Source organism: Calliopsis andreniformis, chromosome 8 (genome assembly GCF_051401765.1).
Source record: "Calliopsis andreniformis isolate RMS-2024a chromosome 8, iyCalAndr_principal, whole genome shotgun sequence".
NCBI lineage: Eukaryota > Metazoa > Arthropoda > Insecta > Hymenoptera > Andrenidae > Calliopsis > Calliopsis andreniformis.
The window spans coordinates 4,555,924-4,578,599 of NC_135069.1; the positions used below are offsets into that span (position 1 = coordinate 4,555,924).

Here is a 22,676-nt window from a genome sequence, read left to right on the forward strand (position 1 = left end):
ATCGGCCGATTCGGTGGATCCTTGCGCACCGACCTTCGCGCGTGGATCGTATCGCGATGGCGCGCGTTGTTTCGCTCCTCGTCGGCGTATCAGCGAGATTCGCATCGCGCGCAATTTGTCACGGTCGGTCGGCGTAAACGTGATTCGTAACGCGACACGGTGATTTATAATCGGACGTAAAAACGACATAATGGAAACAAACGATGGGGCTAATGAGTGGTAAATCATACCGACGCGAACAGGCTGAAAAATGGGATCGAAAATCGTCGTTTTCATCGTAGTGTCTAATTTCGAATGAGTCTCGTATGGATTACTGCTTACTGTATATACACCCTTGTTCAAAAGTATTGAGACACGTATTTTCAATGAATTTTGCAGTGTGAAGAATCGATACAACACACTAAAGAAAATACGCTAGGTGTATTCGACAAGAGGTATCAGAAATTTGGTAGGGTGATTCTAGAAAGCAAACTAAGATAAAAATCAAGAACATTGTAATTGCATTGGAGGCTCCGTTTTCTAGTTATTAATTACTCAAGAAAGGTCTAAAATGAAATGTGTCTGACCTGGTATGTTCTACTGACTTATTCTACTGATTTCGCTGCGCCTGACCTAATGACCGATGTCAGTAGAATAAGTCAATAGAGTATATCGAGTCAGACACATTCCACGAGTATATCTACTTATCGAATTATATGGACCCTAATTTTATGCAAAGCAAAATACTTAATATTTAATGAAATTCGTTAATATTAATCTATTATTTTCCAGACATTTGTTGTGATCCAATGTTCTAATACTTTTGAGCAGAGATGAATATAGTAGGTACTAGCTCCATGGGAAAGCTTTTGAAATATATTTTACGAGGGAACATAGAAAGGTTTGGCGACAGATTTAAAATTGTGGTATAGTTAGGAGTACCTTTATCTCATGAAAAAATTTAAATTACTATTAGTGCATTTCTTGGTCGAGTGGGAAGAAGTTGGTTCATTAACTATTTACATTCGTAAGTGTAACTCCTCCCTAACGATTATATTGTCGCATTCTATAGCGCAATTAAGCAACGAGACTATCCAACGTTAGGATGATTACAGGTAGTAAGTTTAAGTGGGCCGACGGTGGAATAGCTACGACTGAATGCACGAAGTTGCAGCGGGTCGAGACCTTATCGGTACTCGAACGATGCATCGTGCATCTCCTGCTATTTCCATTCCCTCTTCCAGCGTGCAAAAGCTGGAAACCATCTCTATGGGCGACTTCGTGTTTATGCGAGGGTACCATCTGTTTTAAATATATAAAAACTTAGGAATTTAAAAATTTAGAATCACTCTTCGCTTGACCTCACACCAGTGTAATGAAGGTTAATTAAAATTCTAAATTTTTTCATAACTCCAGGTTCAAATATCACAAGGAACCTCCTTCTTAAAATAATCATACATCTCAGAATCACCTGGCAAACCTCTTCCACAGAATCACAGTTCCCTTAATGAAATCCTCAGCAAGAACAAGAAGCTAGAAATCAATAGTAACATCTGCGTATATACCTCGTGTTCGTACACGTGTACATTCACGCGGAAAACGCCCCTGGACTTGTCGGCTCGCGAGAGTAATCGCGATAATCGGTGTAACGTTTCTCGTTAATCGCTCGTTATAACTCAATCGCGGCTGAGAGCCAGCCTTTTATGAATTACAGAGCGACGTGGCAGCATTAAATCGGGGGAGTTCTCGTTAATTTATTTCTTAGACAGAGGGAAGGAGAAAAAAAGCGCACGACTTCGACGTGACTGATTTACGACGACGCTGGCCACGGTACTGTTCCACCCACGATCCAGCGATTCGATCGTTCGTTAATTAGTAACGACATCGTGGACGGGCGTAGTCGCGAATTGGGAACCGTTAGGATTCTACGCAGCCTTCGGACCTTGGAATGATAATTACTTTTCCCGCGTCGATTCAACTGGTTCTACCTGCTTCGGCACGCCGATCGATCGTGAACACGCGAGAGGAAACAATCGCGTCGATATCCAATAGGGCAAATGCAAATTTTCCCCTGGATCACGCAATTAACGTTATCGTTCCCTGGAACTAGGAAATGAAACGAGATACTCAAACACAAGACACAGAGATGTTTGACTCTGTTTTGAACAGAAGTGGTAGAGGTTTCGAAGCAGAGTGGGCGCCATTCAATTTCTTCTGCATGAATATTTGTCTGCGCCATTCAGAACCAGCGCAGAGAACTCGTGGAGGAGAATTCAAGGGGTCATAAAATACATAAGGTGGGGAGAATAGGTTTTGGTTAACTGTTGTTTCTGTACCCTGGACAATTACTCTACCGTCTCGTCGACGGTCGGACTCAATAACGCCAGTGCACAAAGTATTGTGCAAGTATGTAGGAGTACCTTGGTACGGCCGATATGCCTTTCACATAACTGTGAGTAAATGCCAGGCCGCGGCTCTCCGTACTCCACCTCCCAGATGAGACCTATCCTATCTATTCTGGCCGAGCAATGGTAGTAATAACTTCTCTGCTAGGTCTCGTTATGTCAGCATCGCCATTCACGAATTACGTATCCAGTGTCTCGAGGTCAACGTGTCATGGACCTGTTAATTTAGACAGAACCACAGGTGGATCATTAGAGGCTGTCGAAAAGGTACATTCAGCGTTTTCCTTAGGTTTGCTTTGATTTAGCTGATGTAACGTGGAATTGATTAATGGAACTTAGGAGACATTAAAGGAAGTTATTGGGAATGGAAATTGGGATGGTGTAGGGACTTGAAATTACATGAATTATCATAGGTAAATTATTTAAATTACATGAATTATCGCCTTTGATAATGCCTTAAGTTCTTGAAAAGTCCTGTGAATCTTTTACCTCGAGATACCGAAGAGTGGGTTATCAATGCCAATTGAAATTCTGTCCCAGGCTTATCGATTATGCAATTGGCGACGTATCGCGAAAGAAGACAGATCACAGTTACAGAACACGTAGAACGGGCCTGCAACCGTGGTCAGTCTGCGAATGTGGACAGCTCGATTTTAGATTATATAAGACGAACTTTGCACGATTGTCAGAAATTGATCGCACGCTAAGGTAGAGTGGACTCGGTCGTGATATATTATTAAACGGTAAATAATAAATATATGTATCTAGTGGTTGGAGTGACCAGTACCTTGACATGAAGTAGTTTATATTCGTAACCTCAGTCGAGTAATTTTTAATCGTTTTAACATCACGTAGGAGAGACTCGCTTTCTCCAACTTAATTTAGGCATTCAATGAGAAGCAATTAATAATTTGATCGATGAAAGGTGATTCGTTATACGAATTTCTCGTGGGAAACGTTTCAAGCACTATGAATTCGTTATAAATAATCTTTCTGTAGCCTGGGAGGGAGTTCTTTGTGGAATTGTGGAGGATAAATGCTGAATACTTAACATTAATCCTGCGAGATTTGTTCAATAATGGGTTTCACCCTTTTTTGGTTGGAAAGTCATTAATTTACTTACACTAGGAGAAGGCCATCGGAAAAATAATGTCAAGAAATTTTTCTGTAAGATCTGCAAAACTCAAGAATTTGTAAATGAAAGATTTGAATATTCGAAAATTTAAAAATTTGAAAATTTGAATATTTAAAAATTTTTAAATTTGAATATTTAAAAATTTTAAAATTTGAAAAGTAGAATTCAACTGTACTGTGAAAAAAGTAGCAGCTGTTAATTCTAATTTCGAGAATTAATTTCTTAAAGACACAAGAACTCATTACCTACACCCGCAAGAATTAACCAACCAATTTATGCAAATGGTAGGCAATTGAGCAAACGGTTCGTTAACACGAGATAACACCATAGACATCTAAATCGCCGCTTAAAACAGGATTGACACTGGCATTGTGCCCGATTTCCATCGGAAACCAGCTTCGACAGCCAAGACACTATTTCACCCGCGGTACACGTAGCACGCTGCAAATGCCAAGATCAAATGTGCGCCGATGACGTTGACCCGTTTTAGAGGATAAACTGCTGACCACCGTGAACGTCATTTTCTATGGCTGCACTGAGACTGCAATCACACTCTCTCGATCGTGAGTAACTAATGTCACATCTTTCTCGCGTCCCGCCGTTATGGGTATTCACAATATCCGACAGGAATCTGTGCGATAGGAATTCCTGAAATCGCCGACAATATCAATTTCGCTCTAAGTGCTTCCGTTCTCAGCATTGCTCTACTGTATGCCACTAAATCGCCGTTATCTGGCATGACGAAAGAGATATGTTGCAGTGTGTTTAGTTGATCGATCAGCAAATATGCCCTGCTGTTTTTTCGAAAGAAAATTATCGATTATTTCTTGGAACGTGATTTTGATCAATCGTAATGAGAATATTGGAGAGTTTAATTTCGTTACGGTGGTGCTTAGGGATTTAACTCGTAATTTAGTGTTAGCTAATGAGGCAGTTGCGCAATTCTTTATGGGCTGCAAGTAGTCTTGTGCTTCTGTTAATTGAGCGCTGGCAGAATTACGAATGTCGTGGGCAAAGTGTGTCCTGGAGTCGTTAAGTAATTGATACCGCAAGGTTGTTTGCATAATCTGTTAACGAAGCCGTTGCGGGTTTAATGAGGGACCCGACTGGGTGAAAAAGGAACGTGTGAATTTTTGGCATGTGGAGTATATTAGACTGATTAAAAAATAATTTTTTAGTAGCAAAAGAAAACATTTTTTTGGAAAAAGTAGACTGCCTCATAATTAAGGGAGACTTCAATCAAAAAATAATTGAGGTTTAGTAGTAATGAATTCTTTTTCTAATTTAACTAATCCACGCTCGCAGTAGAATAAGTTCCTAGTCAGACACATTTAAACAGTTACTAACTCGGAAACGGAACTAGGCAGGTACATGTTAACTCAGACACAAGTGGAGTCGTATAGCATCCTTTAATGTACCAAATACAGACACTTACAAGGCAGCGATATCTCTCTGCCAGGTACCACCTAAGGACACCCAAGACTCTTTCTTCTTCTACTCATTCCCTATCGCCCCGATACGACACGTTGCCTTCGATTACACGCTTCTTTCTCGAAGAAGCGAAAAACGAAACGACACAAGCGTGTACAAATGAACGACGAGTCGTGCTGTTTGCCATAACGAGACTCTTCTCTGCCCGACCAAGGGACCGCGTGTGCAATGTCGACCTTGCAATCGGTCGTGCAACGCCTTCACGTCTCAATTAAATCGCGCTTGAAAAACCAGCGGTCGTTCGAATTACTTTGCAGCTCGTGGACGAAGGAAATAAAGAGGAGGTTATGTCCCATGGCTCTCTTTGCGCTCTTGCCGCAAACTGTTCGACTCCTTTCACGAGCAGACAAGTTCGTCGAGATCTCTGGGCGGTTAATTCCGAAGACCTTGATAGATAAATGAACGAAACGCTCCTCAGGTACTTACAATAGCTTTTGTGCAAAATAATTCGCGTTTTCTTCCATTCGCTATCGTACTCTTCCCTTTTTCCTTTTAATTGAGTTAAGTATGGAGGACATGGCAGAGATTGGCGTACCTTGGAATATGTAAGATATGAAATATTTAAATTTTCATATATTCAAATATTGACGTTTCTAAATTCTCAAATGTTGAAATTCTTAAATCTTGAAATTTTCAAATATTTAAATATTCAAATATTCAAATTTTCCACGTAGTTAACAGACTCTCAGATCTCCCTCGTTATGCCTTTGTTTTCCTCGTGTCAAGAATGTTGAGGCAAGGTTAGCTATTGGCTACATCAGCTAGAGACAGCTGTGGGTGTCCAGAAAACCGAGCAACAGAGCGAAGGTGTCCAATGAGCGGCAGCAATCCTTTCACGAGCACACATGATCAAAGACAGTGTTGAGACAGACACGGAGCACCAGGTTCACGTTTCTCGCGTCGGAGTTCTGTATCCCGTATCCTAGGCTGTCCCTCTTGCTCTGCTTTCTTGACGTAATCTCGCAAGGCCGCGCGAAGAAATTGTTCGCCACGACCTGTTCGTCGTCAAGACCCTTGGAACAATTGATTTCATAACGATCAGTCACGAAGCTTTGCACTCGCTCAATGTTCATAGCCTGATCTAAATAAAACGTGGCTCTGGAGTAATTATTAAGCTTAATTAATTACTTCATTTCCGAAGAATACTAGTTATTATACATCTATCCTAATTATTGGATTAATTACAGAGTCTTTGAAAACTTTGTAGGTTGTCTAGATAGCGATCTAATTTATTTGTTATTTCGAATGTAATTTGCATCAGATCCATTTTTCGAGCTAAGAAGTATAAAGAATGTAGTCAGTAGTGATCTGTTTTAGGATATGTGAGACAGTTTGGGAACATATTGCAAAAATGTCCGCTTTATTAGCATATAGATTGCCAATAATATATTAATGCAAAATGGAGCAACTTTTTATTGTTGCAATCAATATTCATCTGAAGATCGGTAGGACTACCGCGATAATTATTAGCAAGCATTATATCAGGATCGTTTCAGACAATTATCAGAAAAGTATCGCGATTTAATAATAAAGATTTACATGTCCTCGCCATAATTTTAGACCTGTTGCTCGCGTTTCGGTTTTATAGCAAATTCCGGGCGATTACGTTTCCCTTAACCTGTGCTTCTTATATTTCTTGTAATTTTTTCTTTTTAACAGGCAGCGCAACAAGGAAGCGATTATCATACATTTGTTGGCATGATCTGTTCCCTCTGAAATTGTTCACTTTGCTAATTATTATAAATTATACCATTACAAATTACATGATAGTTACTGCAGTTTTAGTATGATGGATTTCTGAGTAAATGCAATTTTGTATGTTTTAAAAATTCTGAGACTGCATATGCTACAAAAGTGACCTAATTCGATGGCTATGAACTAGATCGTTATTCTTTCCCTAGTCGCTGCTTATATCAGTAACAGTTTTCAGTTTCAACTTCTACTTTGTGCAGACCACAAACCACTGGTGTGAGATTCGAAAAGGCTACCTTGGTCTTTGACAGTAGAAGGAAGATTAGATTCAAGACAACCTAATCTATTCCTTGGATTCATTTATTTGAATCATTCACTAGAATAGCAGTTGCTTATTTAATGTCATCCCATTTACTCTCTGTGCTAGTATAGCAGCTCCAATATTTTCAAAAATTGTTCCCCCACAATAATTCTGACACCCATCTCGCCCAATGCAGCAATCGTTCATCGTTCCTCGTTCCACAGATTACAAACAAGGACTTGCAATAATGACCCCCGTCGCGAGCATATTTCGTGCAACGAGGTCCCGCGTGAACGCACACGTGCATCGAGGCTGCACGATTTATTAACTCGCGTCCTGCCAGTGGTAACGCGAAACCATATCGCGAGTAATTACTTGATGAGTCTGTAATGCCTTGTAATCAAACCGTCGCGGCTTCCTGTTCGCGCCAGCGCGAGATTAATCGCGGATTTCTTTATTATTGAATCGATCGTCATTATCGAGTCGCCGCGGGTCGAATCCGCTCTGTCACGGTCGACAAGGGATTTATAGTCACCCCGACCGTAAGGTTAATTGAAAAACGATTCTTTCCAGTTCCTAGCCATGTGCAGACTTAATTCCATGCGGCTTTTGGGATTTTTATTGCCGAAGAATGAGGAAATAAGTGCAGTGACATGTAAACTGCTCTGTGAAGCGTGGTAGAAATTCTGATGGATGTACTATTTATTCGTTGAGGAAAATAATATTGGTTCGTCTAATGAGCAGAAAGTTAGGATAGATTGAACTTCTTGCAAATTCATGAGTTATCGTTCAGATTACCCTGACCCACTTAAGGATCATAGCATTGTGTATTAATGTTTGCGTGAATACAATTGCTTGCATTCTAAAATTTTGCTAACCTCAGGTAATTCTAATTTTGGGTAAATTTTTACGTGTCCATGTTCAAGGGAAGAAAGCTGGGTTTCCATTCCGTGACTGTAAGATGTGGAAACAATCTCCTCACGGTCCACAGAGTTTGATAGGGCGACTTTTTCGAAAGGTCAGCTGCAATCCGTTGTTACGACGCAGCATTCTTACGGTTGAATTTAATTGCACGACCGTGCATCGCATCCTTCGATTCTCCTGGCTCCACCAATAGCATTTAGCATGAAATTCGTAGCACGTACTCTTGCTCGATTTTGATCAACATCCTCTTCTTGCATCTCAGCAAAAAGCATAAGCTTCTTGTGAGCTATTACTAGACTTTCTCCACGGACAGTTTCCCTTTCCGCTGTGTAGCCTATTCTATTTCGTCATGGGATTATTGTTACCGTAGATTGATAAAAAATTGGCCCTGCTTCTTGCTAAAGCTGAGGCAACAGAAGATCCTAGGGGTTTTTTCGAGGAACGATTCATCAAAGTGTGACGAATATTGTAGGAGGTGATAACTGTTGTTTTATGTAGGTAGTTTTTAGTAGTTTTTTGTGTTATTTAGATGATGAGACTTTTTTTATTTATAAGGTCTTGTAATAAGTTTCTGTGGTGGGAACTGTAAAGACTTGCTACCATAAAGAGACTATGCAATAGTTATTCCTATACATAGAAGCTCTATAATATTCGTTGCAGGTACGTAAAATACTTGCTAATAGTAACAACTTCCCCCAAAAATCGCAAACAATTCCTCAGTGTAAATAAATGAACAACGCATTCCATGGAATTTCTGAAGCAAGCTCTCATCCCCAGTGTCGAAACTCGAAGACAAATCGAATTCCTTGGCGCCAGGCGTCGAAGACGCCACGGTCCCCTTCGCCGTGGAATCCAAACACCCGCCCACGCACGAGGAAGTCATTAGGGTGATGTATCCGATACGAGGCGCCTCTCGGCCGCTCGATGATCCGAATACTTTTCGTACAACCAGTTACTTTCTTACAGGGAACGTCGTTGGCCAGCCTCTGGTTCGTGACCTCGCGATTATCCAATAGCCGAACGAGGAATGCAACGTAAACGTTTTCACCTCTGTCCTTAACGCGTTTGTAACGAAAGATCGTATCTGGTCGCGACTGTGACTGGGTCGACGAAAACGTACGAAGTCGAAACGAGACGGAGCCTTTCGTCGGGGCGACGGTGTTTGCGATCATCGACACACTTCGCCTGACCTTTTGACACCCGGAGCGAAAGGTCGCGCGACCCCGTGCGTGATTCAGTGACGTTTTCTCGTTTTCGGCCTGATCGATGGTTCCGTGGAGCTGCGTGGGTGTTTCTGCTGGAATGAAGTGTCGTTGGAGGTGTGCAATTGTTTGGTAGAAATTGGGCAGAGTTATTGGGAAGCTGATTTAGAGCAAAGTGACTTTTACTGTTCAAGTATTGAAATTTTCAAAGAAGTATTTTTGATATTCAGATTGTCCTAGAAATTTCCAGGAAACTTAGAAAAATTTCTTCACAGTTCTATTAACAGTTCTAATAATTAATTTAGACCAAAGGCCAAGAGCTTGAAATCTTGAATGTTGAACGAAGCTCTTTGCAAAGTGGATCGACCGAAAACTAAATAGACCGTGGATAAAAGTCGCTGCTCTGCTCGCCTATATAAAGCCGCGCGCCCGCGTACCTTACGTAAATTATATAGAGCTGGAGTGTGGGAGGACTGAAACATTTATTACAATGTCCCCAGGTACGAAATTACGCCACTGTGCATTGTGTAAGCATCGGCTGGCGTACGCATGGCTAGTTAAAACTTTCGCCGCGGCGCGAGACATTGAAAACTGACCCGTACTTTTATCGATGACAGAAACTCGTTTCTGTGCGCGAGCGCTGCGCAATTGGACAATTTAGGGGAATTTATGAATTCGCGCGTTTCAGGCGAGGGCGAGTCGCACGGGCGAAAAGACCTCGCGACCTTGCCCCATAAAAATTAGTTTAAGAACATCGCCGATCATTGTCATTATATTTCTCTGTAATGCCGTGCCAATTAGCGGCAACGCCTGAATAAAATTCGACATTTTTGCCGCGCCCCATTAATGCATCGCGATAAAAATTAATTGGATGCGCTTCATTCGCTCTCGTGCGTATATCTTTCATTAAATTCGTTTCTTATCGACGAACGATCGCTTTTATCCTCGACGTATGTTATTAATACCTTTATTCTTATGGCTACTAATATTACGCTCCCCCACTATTTGCGTTACAGTTATTAGCGTGATGCTGTGTGCGTGGGTATGCATTACGCGTTGCAAGTACGCATCAAGTCCTCTGGCGATTGGTACGTTCATTGTTGTTCGTGTGCGGTAACCGACAGTTTACTCAGAAATTTTTAGCAAATAACTGATTACTGTTATAAGAAGCCTTTGCAAAGTAGATACTTTGTGTTATCTAGGTCAGACATGTGTAGTAATTTAATTTATTAAATAGGTACGAAATTGCTTCAAGAGATTTCGATTCAAAGAAAGAAAATAATTTTGCAAAGACCATCCCATTAAATTGGGACGGCTCGTCTCCTAATTTCTAGGTCCTTGCTTATGGGCCACTTAATTACTTTGACAAACTGCTTAACAACTCTATCTTGGCCTTGTTAAATCGTTGCCTTGAAAATCTGTCGCGATTATAATCACTGAGGTACAAGATTCCATCGTGAGAAAAAATTACAGTCTCGAAATGTTGTTACAAATAGGATCAGAAAAATAGCAGATGGAAGGGAGATAAATATCGTCTGGTAAATAAATCGCAGTTTTGTAATTGAACAAATATGTCGGGCATTCATTAAATCGCACTCTCTTTCGTTGTGTTTCGCTATATATTTAAAACATTTCCGGCGAGAATGTTGTAGCTAGAATCCAAATAGCGCGCTGGTTTGAGAAACATTATTAAATGGTCGCTCAACAACGCTGTAAAATTGATATTCTTCCTTTTAGACGTGCTCACTAGTTATATTACAATTTTATAGGGGGTTTTTTAACACAGACTTTACCCGTAACCCCTCAGGAAGTAGAACATTTTTTATTTCTAAGTAATATGAATTTTACCTAGGTTCTTAATTTTTTCTAATCTTACTGTGTGCCAGTAGAAAGAGGAATGTATCATAGTTCAGTGATGTACTTAATGTCTTTGATATTTCAACAGTGTCTGATAGCCAGGTGATAAGCCTTAACATTTCTTAAGAAAATAGTAAATGTAAAGCTTCGATGATGAATAATCCCCATGACAGCCAAGGTGTTAATGGTGTAGAACGTTGCTGGGTAATTCTGTTTTCTCAAGGGAACGTAATTAGGTTCACACTGATCATAATTCCACGGATTTTTTCGACGTATGCGTGGGAATGATAGAGAATGGTATGTGGTCATAGAAATCGCCATTGTTACGATAGAATTGATTGGTAATTGATATTTTCATCGCTTTGAGTCTGATTCCCTACATCAAGAATCTATGCATATGTACTTTCGCTAATTCTTTCATGAATTCTAACAAGTTTCAAGGATTGACATATTTCTGAAGCTACTAGGATTGTTTTCTTAATTAGTAAGCTACGTTCTCGTACAGGCAACACGTAGTGCAAAGAATAGATAACAGAATTCTGTGAAAGAGCTTTAAGTACAATAGAAACACTATTTTAGTAAAGCTACTAAAGGAGAAAGTGATGTATATCAATAATTGAGCGTCTATCTTCAAAAGTAGTATAAGTACGTTACTAGTCAGACATTTTTCGTAGACACTGCTTCACTTAAAAGTAGGTATCTCTTGAATCTCCTACACTATACAGATTTATTATTATATTTTATGATTATTAAATCTTATTGCTCTCTTTCAGTAGGGATCTCTCGTTCCTAAAGCAACTTTTAATTCTTTTTTGTAACTATTACAAATAAGTGTCGTAAGAAGTTATCCTAAATAATACGACTTCACCTCAATTTCTATTGAGAAATACTATCACAGTAAGGTAACCCATATCGTAATATCAAGACGAATATGCCATAGAAGCCAGAAAGAATTTCATTATAATTACATATCTACAACAACTGGTCTACTACTGGCTCCACTGTCACAACCTTGTAATTACTAATGAACAAGCTGTCACTGGAGGGGCAATTCAGCTCGTTCAGATTACTGCTGACTACAATGTATAATAGACAGTTGGATGTATTAATCGAACGTATCAGTTTGCATAACTCGAAACTCTTAGGACTTAGAGATATCAGAACTCAGATAGCTAGAACTGCAGCCTGCAACATTTTACCTTAATAATTTCTATTTTCTTTTCACAACCTTTGAACTCAACAAACTCTTCCAAACTCTACCTTTTTCTAACACCACAATCAAAGCTACTGTCTCAAATCCATCCAGCACTTCCAGAATTATCAACTGTCAAAAAGCCAGACTAAAAACATTCAGGAATGCATATTCAGAGCCTCATCCAATGGACTCGAGTCTCGTTCCCACGTATTTTTCCGTCTCGTCAACATATTTGTCGTGGAGGAAGCGAAATGATCATTCTTTTTTCTCCCAGTGGTCGTCACTTATCCCTCAGACAGGCTGACGTGTCCGCCTCTGGGCGCGTCCGGTTCTGAAGCATCAACGTGAAGCACGTGATCGAGGAAAGGTTCGGCTGTGGCCCCTGAGCGCGAGTAAATGACATGAGCGTATCAGGTTCTGAGGAATCCGCGAAAGAGGCTGCAATCAAGGTTGCGACTGGGTGTGGTGAAGTATGTACGTGTGCATGAGCGTACGTGTACTCGACGTCCACCTAGGTAGCCCGTCCAACTCGTTTGCCCCAATGTTAGCGAGTCTTTCCTCGACTAATTGTCTTCCCCGTGACGCACGGATCTGTCAACGATCGCTTTTGTCCTGACAGATTCCGAACAGCGCCGGTCTCGTTTAGATCCAATCGTTGCCTGCTTATGGTCCTACTGGATGACGATGCACACGGCGCGCCGCAAGGTCAACGATTCGTTTCAGCTGTCGGTACTTTTAGGTGGAGAGGCTCTCGCGAAAATTATCAATCCTGTCTAACATGTGAAGCTTTTGGTCATTGGGATCGTGGCCTAGGTGATTTTTTATTTTGGGTCTGGTGGAGATCGGTTTCGGGATTCAAGTGGTTGAAGAGAGGAAAGTCGAGGATTAAATAGAAGAAATTTTGAATGTAGGGAATGTGGACCTTGAGAGATTTGGACTCTGGGGAAGCAAGTTCTAGGATGGAGGGATTTAGTGTTGACTAAAAGAAGACTAAGTTAGTCGGTACCAATAATGAATAAAATTTGAAGTATTTGGACATTCGAGGATTTGAAAACTTAGGAATTTTATAATTTGTTAAGTTGGAAATTTGAAAATTTGAATATTTTAATAGTTTAATATTTGAAAATTCGAAAATTTGAAATTTGAAAATTTAGAATTTTGAAATTTGAAAATTCAAAAATTCAGTCCAAAGATTAAAACTCCTGATGTTCCACAGTAAATGGATCCCTTTGCTACAAGCCCGTCGCGAATCGAATTAGTGTCTGACTGCAACACGCCCTAATCTACTTGCCAGTCTCGTTGCGAGCGTAGCTAAGTAGCGTTGAATTATTACGTCCGCGTGTCTGGTGGCTCTTTTCCATATTCAGAGCAGCCACGCGCGAATCTAGGTCAGCCAACCATACAGTCGAGAGAAAGAGAGATATTAAGAAAAAAGTCTTTGAAACGGGGGCGACAGCAATAACCTGACTCGCGCCCACTTATATCTTCTCAAATCCGTGATTCCTTCGCGATGAGTTCGTCTTTGAAACGGCCGCGCCTGTGAAATCGTCGTTCACATCTTATTTTAATTACAGCATTGCGTCAACCACAAGCTCGCCCGCGATACGAAAATGTAATCAATATTATCGGACATTTTCCACCATTGATTAATCTCGGGATGTTGTAACCACTTGTAATTCTTAACGACCTACCACTGTAGAGGCATTGTACCACATCAATTGATGTCGCCTTTAAAAGAAAGCCAATATGTCTCCTGGAACTAGTTTCGATGAGTCAGTTTTAGTGGACCTTCGAGTCGAACTGGGTTTGCGTGGTAGTTATTTGTCAGGTGTTTTTATTCGAGCACTCAGAATCTCTATTTTTCTTTCTACTGGAAAGAATTTAAAAGAACGAGTTCGCGAGGATCAGTATTTCTGAAATAATTCTAATCTAATTCCATTCAGCACACGTGTCACTCACATTCCCTCCATTTTAAAAACCACGATTCCTTCACGGTGACGAATCGGTCTTTAAAATCGCCGCGCCTGTATATTGTTTATAACAAGTCAGGATACGTTGGCTCAGGGTCCAATGTTTGTCCGCTTTCGTACCCACGCGAATTCCATCGTTCAACGTGCCGTTAATCGATTCGCCGTTTTATTTTTTTAATCGATCGTAATCACGTTCCTTGATTACCCTGTCGGCCTGCGATCTTGAACCAAATTTGGCCTGAGCCCAGGTCGAACCAACTCATTACGTCAGCGCTCGATCTGAGTGCGTTCACCCTGAGACACCTGCCAAAGAAGTGACGTTAATTAGTTTGGGCAAGTCGTTCGAACGAAATTATTGGCGGAGGTCATTGGCAAGGCTCCTGAGTCCAGTTTGACTGAAAATTACTGCTGCCCCTGGAGCTATGACTCTTCCTGAGTGTTCGATCCTTGATCAGATTTGTAATTGTACCATTTTTTAAATTTATAATAGCTTTAATCTTGAAATTTGGATGTTAGCATGACCTGAAAATCTAAAATAAAAATTTGTAATTTTTGTAATTTGCAACTTTTGCAATTTCTACAGTAGAGATGTTCCACTATGCAGCCTCTGATTATATGTGAACTCTAAAGTGAACAGAGTTATTATTAACCTTGAAAAAGGTATCCTGTTATCTCGAGTTTACTCTAAAAATTCATCGAACTGCCATGTGCGAGGATAATAAGTGGGCGCAACGACATGACCTCATCTAAGGTGTCCACGTTAAGGAGCGCGTTCTCCTTTCAACAGGAAATGGTTCTAGACCAGTCACAGCTAGCTTGAACGCAGTCAGTCGACTCTATAAATCCAGCGATTGCGCTCGAACACAGTCCTGCGATTATTAAATTCGTCGATACGCAGAATCCTATTAAAGGTAATTTACTCAGAGTAGTCAAAAAATAACAGCCTCCAGACCTAACAGGATCTGAAACCACCTCGCTTCCAGTCACTCTTTAAACGCTCCCAAACGATCATCATTATCTCTTCCAGCCTCCACATTTCACTAATTCAAGTCCCCAGCCATATCGCTGCACCGTTCATAAATCGCGTCTGCAACTTTCTGGTTGGAATCGATTACTGCAAGGGGTACCACTCAAACCATCGAAAGTCCCAGTCAATTTATTTCCATGCGACAGCGTATTGACGACGCTGCTTTACATTTAAAGAGGCGTTGATCGCGCATCTGATGAACGAACGCAACTCCACGAGCCTCGTCACGGCCTTCGATGGTCTCTGGCGGTAGGAAATGAGATGTTTCGAAAGATAACAAGGTGACATCTCTGAAACGCGAGTTAAAGTCTTCCCCGAGAGGCTGTAATAAGCTGTGCCCATCGGCTGAGACTTTACAGTCGTCGTAACGCAATTTATAAATCGCTTGGATGCACCTGGCAGCGGCCTTCGCGCGACAGCGACGGCGTTTTATCGGTTCGCGCCAAGATCGAAAAATACAAACGGGACCGATCGTGTTCCGCGTGTCCTCGCTTCGTAAACTATCCCGCGAGCTTGTTCCGCCGATTCCACGTGGCTTTTAATGGCCTCGCAACAGTTCCCTCGAGTTTTATGCACGCGTTGTCTGCACCTACGTACGCTCGACCGATGCCGCGATAACGCGATCTTGAGACCCTGCTTCCATTATTTCGACGAGCTCGAGAGTTGCTTATGGTGGACAGTACAGGACTAACACCTGAATTGGAAAATGTATCTATCATAAACGTCTACAAGTGGTCACAAAATTTGAGAATGTTTTCAAGATCAAATGTTGCAAGAAACTCTTAGGTATACTCTGAGAAAAAGTGCAATTGGTCTAGAAATATAGCATAGTCTTAAAATTAATCTAGGCTAGGCTAGACTTCATTAGGGCCAGTGCAATGACAGAAATATTTGAAGATGAGAGCTGCAGTTTCTTACAGGACCTCGATCAGTTATCCTTCGTTTAGATATGTGACACTTCTACTTGATGCCTCAATTCCCCACGCTATATTTCTGACCAAACTGCACCTACATAACTCTTTTGAAATTAAAAAAAGTCACAGGTATCTTCCTCCAGAATATTAGCTTTCGTTTTCTCTAACCATGTAATTTTCTTTCAGATCCTGCTGCAGGCGACCCTGGTGTGGGACGAAGTACACGGCGCTCCAGCGAAGAGGAACGACATCCTCGCGGGCACGGAGTTCCTGTCGGTGTTCATAAACGGCGCCATGGCGACGCCACCCCAGCGGCGCCGAGGTTTCAGGCGCGGCGGGACCACGGGAGCAGTCGGGGATAGCGCGACAGCGGAGTCACACCAGCATGAGGCGTCGATCTATCGAATATCGCGGAATCCTGGTAACAAGCAAGTGGTCCCCAAGGGTCGAAACTCCAGTGGCCGAGAAGAGGTGGTTCGGTTCTACCCCATAAGCCATAAAACGCTAGAGAACAGGCAGCAGAACTTGGCGTCGTTGATAGACGAGCTGAGTACCAGTAGCGATATAGCCTCCACAAGGCTGACAGCGCAGAGCTCGAGTACGACAATCTCGTCAGTGACTTCAAGAGAGAAATTACCAACGAGGACGAATGCTACCAGCTCGAGCAAAGTCAGTCGTCAGAAGGTGATTGGAGTCAGCGTGACGTCGACTGTGGAGGCTACGCCTTACAAAGTCAGGGTGGAGCATTATGACAGCGCTGAGGCTGCTGTCACTCGACCACCGAGCTCTGCTAGCAGTTTCTCCAAGGATTCGAGTAATCAGGGTAACTCGACTAGCAGAGCTCCCACGACGAAAGCAACGACACCCAACACGACAGAGAGACCAGATAATGCTACCACGATGAGAACGTCGACAGTGACACCACCAGCTTCTAGCTTCGTTACAGAGGATATTAGTAATATCGTCTCTGAGTCCAACAGAAGCGAGTTTTCTGTCGACGAGGGTTCTCCAAGCACCAGCTGGCAGGGTCACAGCTCGGTGACCCCTGGGCCAGCCGCTAGGCACACTCCAGCTTTCACTGAGAATGGAGGGAACTCTAGCAACGTCCCAGAGGACATGATCACCCTGCCAACAGAGGAGAACTACGAGCTACCAGAGGAGAATTCTGAACCGAAGGAGTTCAACGAAGAACCTATGGAATCAGAACACTTCCAGGCGCAAGGTCGCAAGGCTGGAAGACACTACGACACTTCACAATATAATCGTCCAGGGTCGAAACCCTTCAGTCAGCCATCCAAAACTAGCTACAAACCAGCTCGACAGTATAGCGAACCAGCTAAACTATACAGCGAGCCAGCGAAAGTGTACAGTGAACCAGAGAAGGTTTACGGAGAGCCAGCGAAGGTTTACAGTGAACCTGCAAAGGTTTACAGCGAGCCTGCCAAGGTTTACAGCGAGCCTGCCAAGATTTACAGCGAGCCAGCGAAAGTCTACGGCGAGCCCGAGAAAGTGTACTCAGAACCTTCGAAAGTCTACTCGGAGCCAGCGAAGATCTACTCAGAGCCTGCCAAGGTGTACTCCCAGCCTGCCAAGGTCTACGGTGAACCCAGCAAAGTGTACGATTCTGAGGGTCAGCCTCTGAGCCACGAGCGTGGCGGGGAACCTGACGAGCAGAATTACGAAGTGGACGAGTCCATCAGCGTCAGAAGCAATGGGAACGTCCATGATCCTCAGATGATGCTCACAGAGTCTTCGAACGCTTCTGAAGTTGAGGATGGCCACAAGGTTGGTTACGTCGTCGAGGGCAGGAACTACAGGAAGTACAGGGTCGAGGAACGAACGCCAGATGGTTTCATTGTCGGTGAATATGGGGTAGTCAGCCACGATGACGGTTCCTTGAGAGGTGTTCGTTACACCGCGGACGGCACCATCAATCCTCGGCTCATCTACGACGCGCTGATGAAGTTCCTTGCTCTGTGAGGGACAGAAGTGACCAGGGATGCAAGCGCCAACGGAAGCGAGTCTGTTGCTGCATGTTGGCGAGTCGATTCGACACGACTGATCCTTCTGCTCTTTCCAACCCAACTGCCTCAGAAAGTAATTTTAAGACCACTTTAGGATCTAAGGGACCTCTCGCGGCCGTCGATCGGTCGTCGATGGCTAGGAACGACTGATGTGTGTTGTGTCGGGAAACACGCCAGACGATCGTAGAGGGAGAGACTATAAGCTGGAGGTGTGAACCTTGATTCACTTATGACTGAGTTATGGTAGTTAGAATAAGACTGGGGACTCTGGAGTGCTTCTTTCAGAGGGTGGCAGGAGTCAGTGTTTCATGTGGGCTGAGCAATATTGGAGATTGTAAAAGTCAATTTCTTTAGGACCACTTTAGTCTGATCTATGATTTCATAAATCAGTTCTCGATCTTAACGATAAGTATATTTATACATTCTGCAATTTTCTGCATACTTAAGATTTCAGCATAAATTCAGATAAATTTGCGGTCTAGTAAAGATGAATCTCTATCAAGCCTTATTATTCTCCAATGAACTTAAAAAATAAATACCAGAATTTAAAATTCTATTTATCATAAATCCATGCCACCCACACTTGAAACATCTTACTCAAGCCACAATTGAGAGAGCTGACAATTAGGGCTGAATAGCTCACCTTGTATTTAGGGTTCAGTGTCATCAGAATAATCATCGAATACGCGCAAGTAAAGTTTGATTATTCACTGTCAAACGCGTAGCGAGCCATTCTGTAAAATACACAGTAGACCTAAGTTTCACAGTCAAGTGAGCTGAGCACTTTGGTACCGACGATAATCTTCGGTTGCTCGTCACTCCGTCGTTTCTGAGGCCTGGAAAAGGTCACTGTGATCTACCGCGGGCTTTGCGATCCAGTCTTTCATCGGAAAGGTTGAAATTATGAAGTGGATGCAAAATTAAAGACGCTGCTCTTCCAGAACGACGGAGAAACTGAATCGAATTGTTTTGATAGGCAAGTGGAACGAAACGACTAAGATCTCAAAGAGTAACAAATGATCTGAAAAATGGGAAACCTTCCAAGGGATCAAGTTGCAAGCTTGATGACAAGACGGAAACGACTGATTTTTTTCATTCTTGCCAACGCAACTGCCTCAATGAATAATTTTAAGGTCTTCTGGGATCCAAGGAAAGCTCACGTGGTCTCCATGGGAAATTGATGAATGAAAAAGATCGCTAGACGAATGAAAATTCCTTCAGAACAATGAAAATTTCCTTCGACATCGGAGGGACGTTCCTTTTCTCCTTATCCAGCGATTCTGTTCACCGTGAGCTGATCCTTGGATCATGGCGCCACCTAAGTTGCGTAACTCTTGTGATCGCGTTAGTCAGAAGCGTGTTTCGGTGTCTCGTGGTTCAGTCGTGCACTGTACATTTTTCATTCAATTATTTAATTCTCTCTGTAAGAACATCGTAGTCCTAGAAATCGATTACAGCAGCATTCTCGAAAAAGTGAGAAGAAAATTACTACGTTGAAATTAGCTAAAACGATGTAAACCGACCAGAAGATCACCGCCGACAGAGATAAGGCGGCGGGAAGCAACGAAAGATCCAAAAGAATCGACTGAGCGTGTTCGTCGCGTGCTTTCGTCCACAGCGACGCTTCTGCGATGAAAAAGCGTCTCGAGAAGTCGCAGCTGCCAGGGCCTATCCCACTTTCGGACGAAAACTAATTTAATTCATTAATCCTCCTGAAATCGTTTCTAATCGACACTTTGGCTCCGCCGCTGCGACAGCCGCGCTGACTTGTCACGGCAGCGTCCCTGTGCGCTCTCTAGGGTTTAAGTTTTTCTAGTTTGCTAATCGTAAGACGTTCCTCCGCGTGAAGGAGGCACCAATGAGAGCTCACGTCGCTCGTGAGGATTCATCCTAGCGTGTAAGACGGCAGCGTTATTTTATTGTAGAGTTAAATAGCTCATTCCTCCTCATTACCTCAATCTTTGAGATAGTTCCTCCTGCCATTTCGGATAACGTGTCACGCGCGTGCTCACCATAAATTATACGGTCTCGATCGTTCTCCACGTGCCTCGTGCTCCCTTCGAGGGAGGACACCCTTTATTTAGGGAAAAGAGTCGATATCGCTGAGACGAACTCGTTCGTTCAATTGTTGCTCATCGTTGTAGGCTAAGCGCGCGTTCATCGACCTTCCACCCTTTCCCAGTTCCCCCCCTAATTCCATGTATAATTCCAAGCATTTCCATGTTACACGTGATCCAGTTACGATAAGGACACTTTTTACGTTAGATGTACGTCGTAGCTAATATTTTACTATGGAATATTAAGCAGTGCGCTGTGCAACCATTGTCATTCTTCGAAAATAACTTTGTAATAAATCTCATTGCCATAATTTCTGGTCCTAGCCGCGTCATCTACAAATTCCTCGAAATTTATTTGCTCTTTATTACACCCATGAGGTACAGAGAAAGATGTACAGTCTTTGCTGGCTATAGTCTCATGAATAATTTATAGATTTAATAAAGTTTGAGCCTGCCTCGCCCAAGGTGGAATAGGAACAAAAAATAGTGGAGGTAGTAAAGAACTTATAGCGAGAAAATACTGTACCAGAAAAAAAAGGAACAGAGAAAGACACATTGATGTCTTTTAAGACTCAGCTTGAGAGCTTCCTTCGCACAACCTGTAAATTGCACCAAGATCGCAATGCAAACTACGAATTTCAGGAAGGGGAAAAAGGTCCACGTAGAATGGCAAAGTGCATCGGTAATGATCCTTAATTTTCAATCATTTTCACACCGACGTCAGCCCCAGATCAAATTCTTCCTGCAATCTGCGTAATGACCAATTAATGGAAATGTCTGTCTCGAACGAGGTTGCACGCTGAAAAATAAAGGACGTCGATCCCCTTCGCCATTCAAGCGGGCCAAAGTGCAATTTATGTGGCGATTATCGACGCGAAGGTAAGTCGATAATAGAGGAGTCGAAGAAGTGAGTTAAAGTTCGATATAAAGCGATCAATTCGCGAAAATGAAAGACCGGCAAAGCGGGGCCCCAATCACGCGTCAATAATTCACGCAAGGGATCGATTCTCGGAATCATCACGCGATTAAAAAATTAATTTCGCCGTCGGTTCCACTCGAAGCTACTCCGACGTCTTATTAAAATGGCTCGTCTGCCTCGTGTAGCTTCTACACGAGGAAAATGCTGATTTATGAATTATTCAACCAAGGAGACGGTACTTCACCCCAATAGTGATTGCATGACTGTCAAGTGGAGTCGATTATTCAAGTCTCGCGTAACAAATTATTCGAAGGGAGCAAGCCTCCACTTTGCCAGCTGATAGCTTCTTTCTCGCAGTCCAATTCTGACGTTGCACGATGAGACGCCATTATCAGTATATCTCCCGTCAGACAGGTGAAATTGATATAAATTAAATAATTACTCCTTGAGTAAATACGCTGTTACGCAACTAGTTATTAAAGTGACAGCTCATCACCACTTAATCGGGAACAAGAATTACTCTCTATTTGCATCGATAAATCATGAGCTGATTGATATAGATGTACCTTGGCTGAGCAACTCCTCCAAGGTTTGTGATTAATGGGAATCCTTGGATGTACATGCTGGTATATGGTCGCCCATCGAAATTAGCAAGTGGAGATGCAAATTATTATTCAAGCAAGCTGCAAGAAATTGTAATACCCATCCAAATTCTACACGAGTAGCGTTGTATGACTCAATTCAAAATGAAAATCGCTGAAAATAATTTTCTACAGATTCGTTACACCCCACTTAACTTCAGAATCGTCAGATAATTCCACTGAAGTTACTCGAGGTATCGGAATCGGTTTAAACCTCACTCGTCTTTTCTGCGAAATTCCATCGCCCTGCAAGCCATATTCTTCGAGTACCTCGCTCCTCAGAACCGGTAGCGAATTGATATCGCATGGGCGCATAACGATACATTTCACGGTTGTCGAGCACGAATGAGCCACCTTCCTTCTCCAGCCCTCCCACCTCTCGAGACCACTCCGAATTCCTCAGCCGAGTCCGTCGAATTCGGCCACAATTAACAGCCACGTGAATTAAAATATTCACGAAGATAGATCGATAGTTTCCTCCCCCCTGTGGATGGTCGACAGCCCCATGCAGGTTGTTTCATTATCTTGGCGCCAGACAGGACTATATGCGTTTCAGTCGTGGGGGCAGTGAACGTCCTTGATGCTCTGGGATCCTTCACCCTAGGGGTATACTCGCTGCTGAACGCTTTAACGCCCACGTGATGGGAACGGCAACTGAAAGGTTCAAAGGATTTGCTCGACTTGGAAATCTATGTATTTGAAGTGACATGAAGAAGTTCTTATGAGGAAGAAACAGTACTCAGGAAATTGGATTTTATTTTGAGTAGAGGGTGTTCTTTTGGTTGTAAGATAATCATTAGTTTGGATGTTTTACTCTGAGAAAGTAGCAGTACCTTGAAGAAATTACTTCTCAAGGTAGTAAATTTAAGCAGAGTTCAAATACAGATCTCTGAGACTTGGAAAATTCAGAAAAATGTATGAAATGAGTATGAAAATTTGTAAA

The 22,676-nt window shown here is 42.4% G+C and overlaps 1 protein-coding gene across 1 annotated transcript in view; it reads left to right on the plus strand.

Annotated features, from left to right (window-relative positions):
• The window catches only part of LOC143182163 (uncharacterized), a 37,077-nt gene extending 19,002 nt beyond the window's left edge, over window positions 1-18,075 (plus strand). Inside the window, exon 2 of the mRNA XM_076382992.1 lies at window positions 16,279-18,075. Coding sequence (XP_076239107.1) covers window positions 16,279-18,072 — 1,794 coding nt within the window. The 3' untranslated portion in view covers window positions 18,073-18,075. The remainder of the gene's footprint in view (window positions 1-16,278) is intronic.
• The last annotated feature ends 4,601 nt before the right edge of the window (window positions 18,076-22,676 follow it).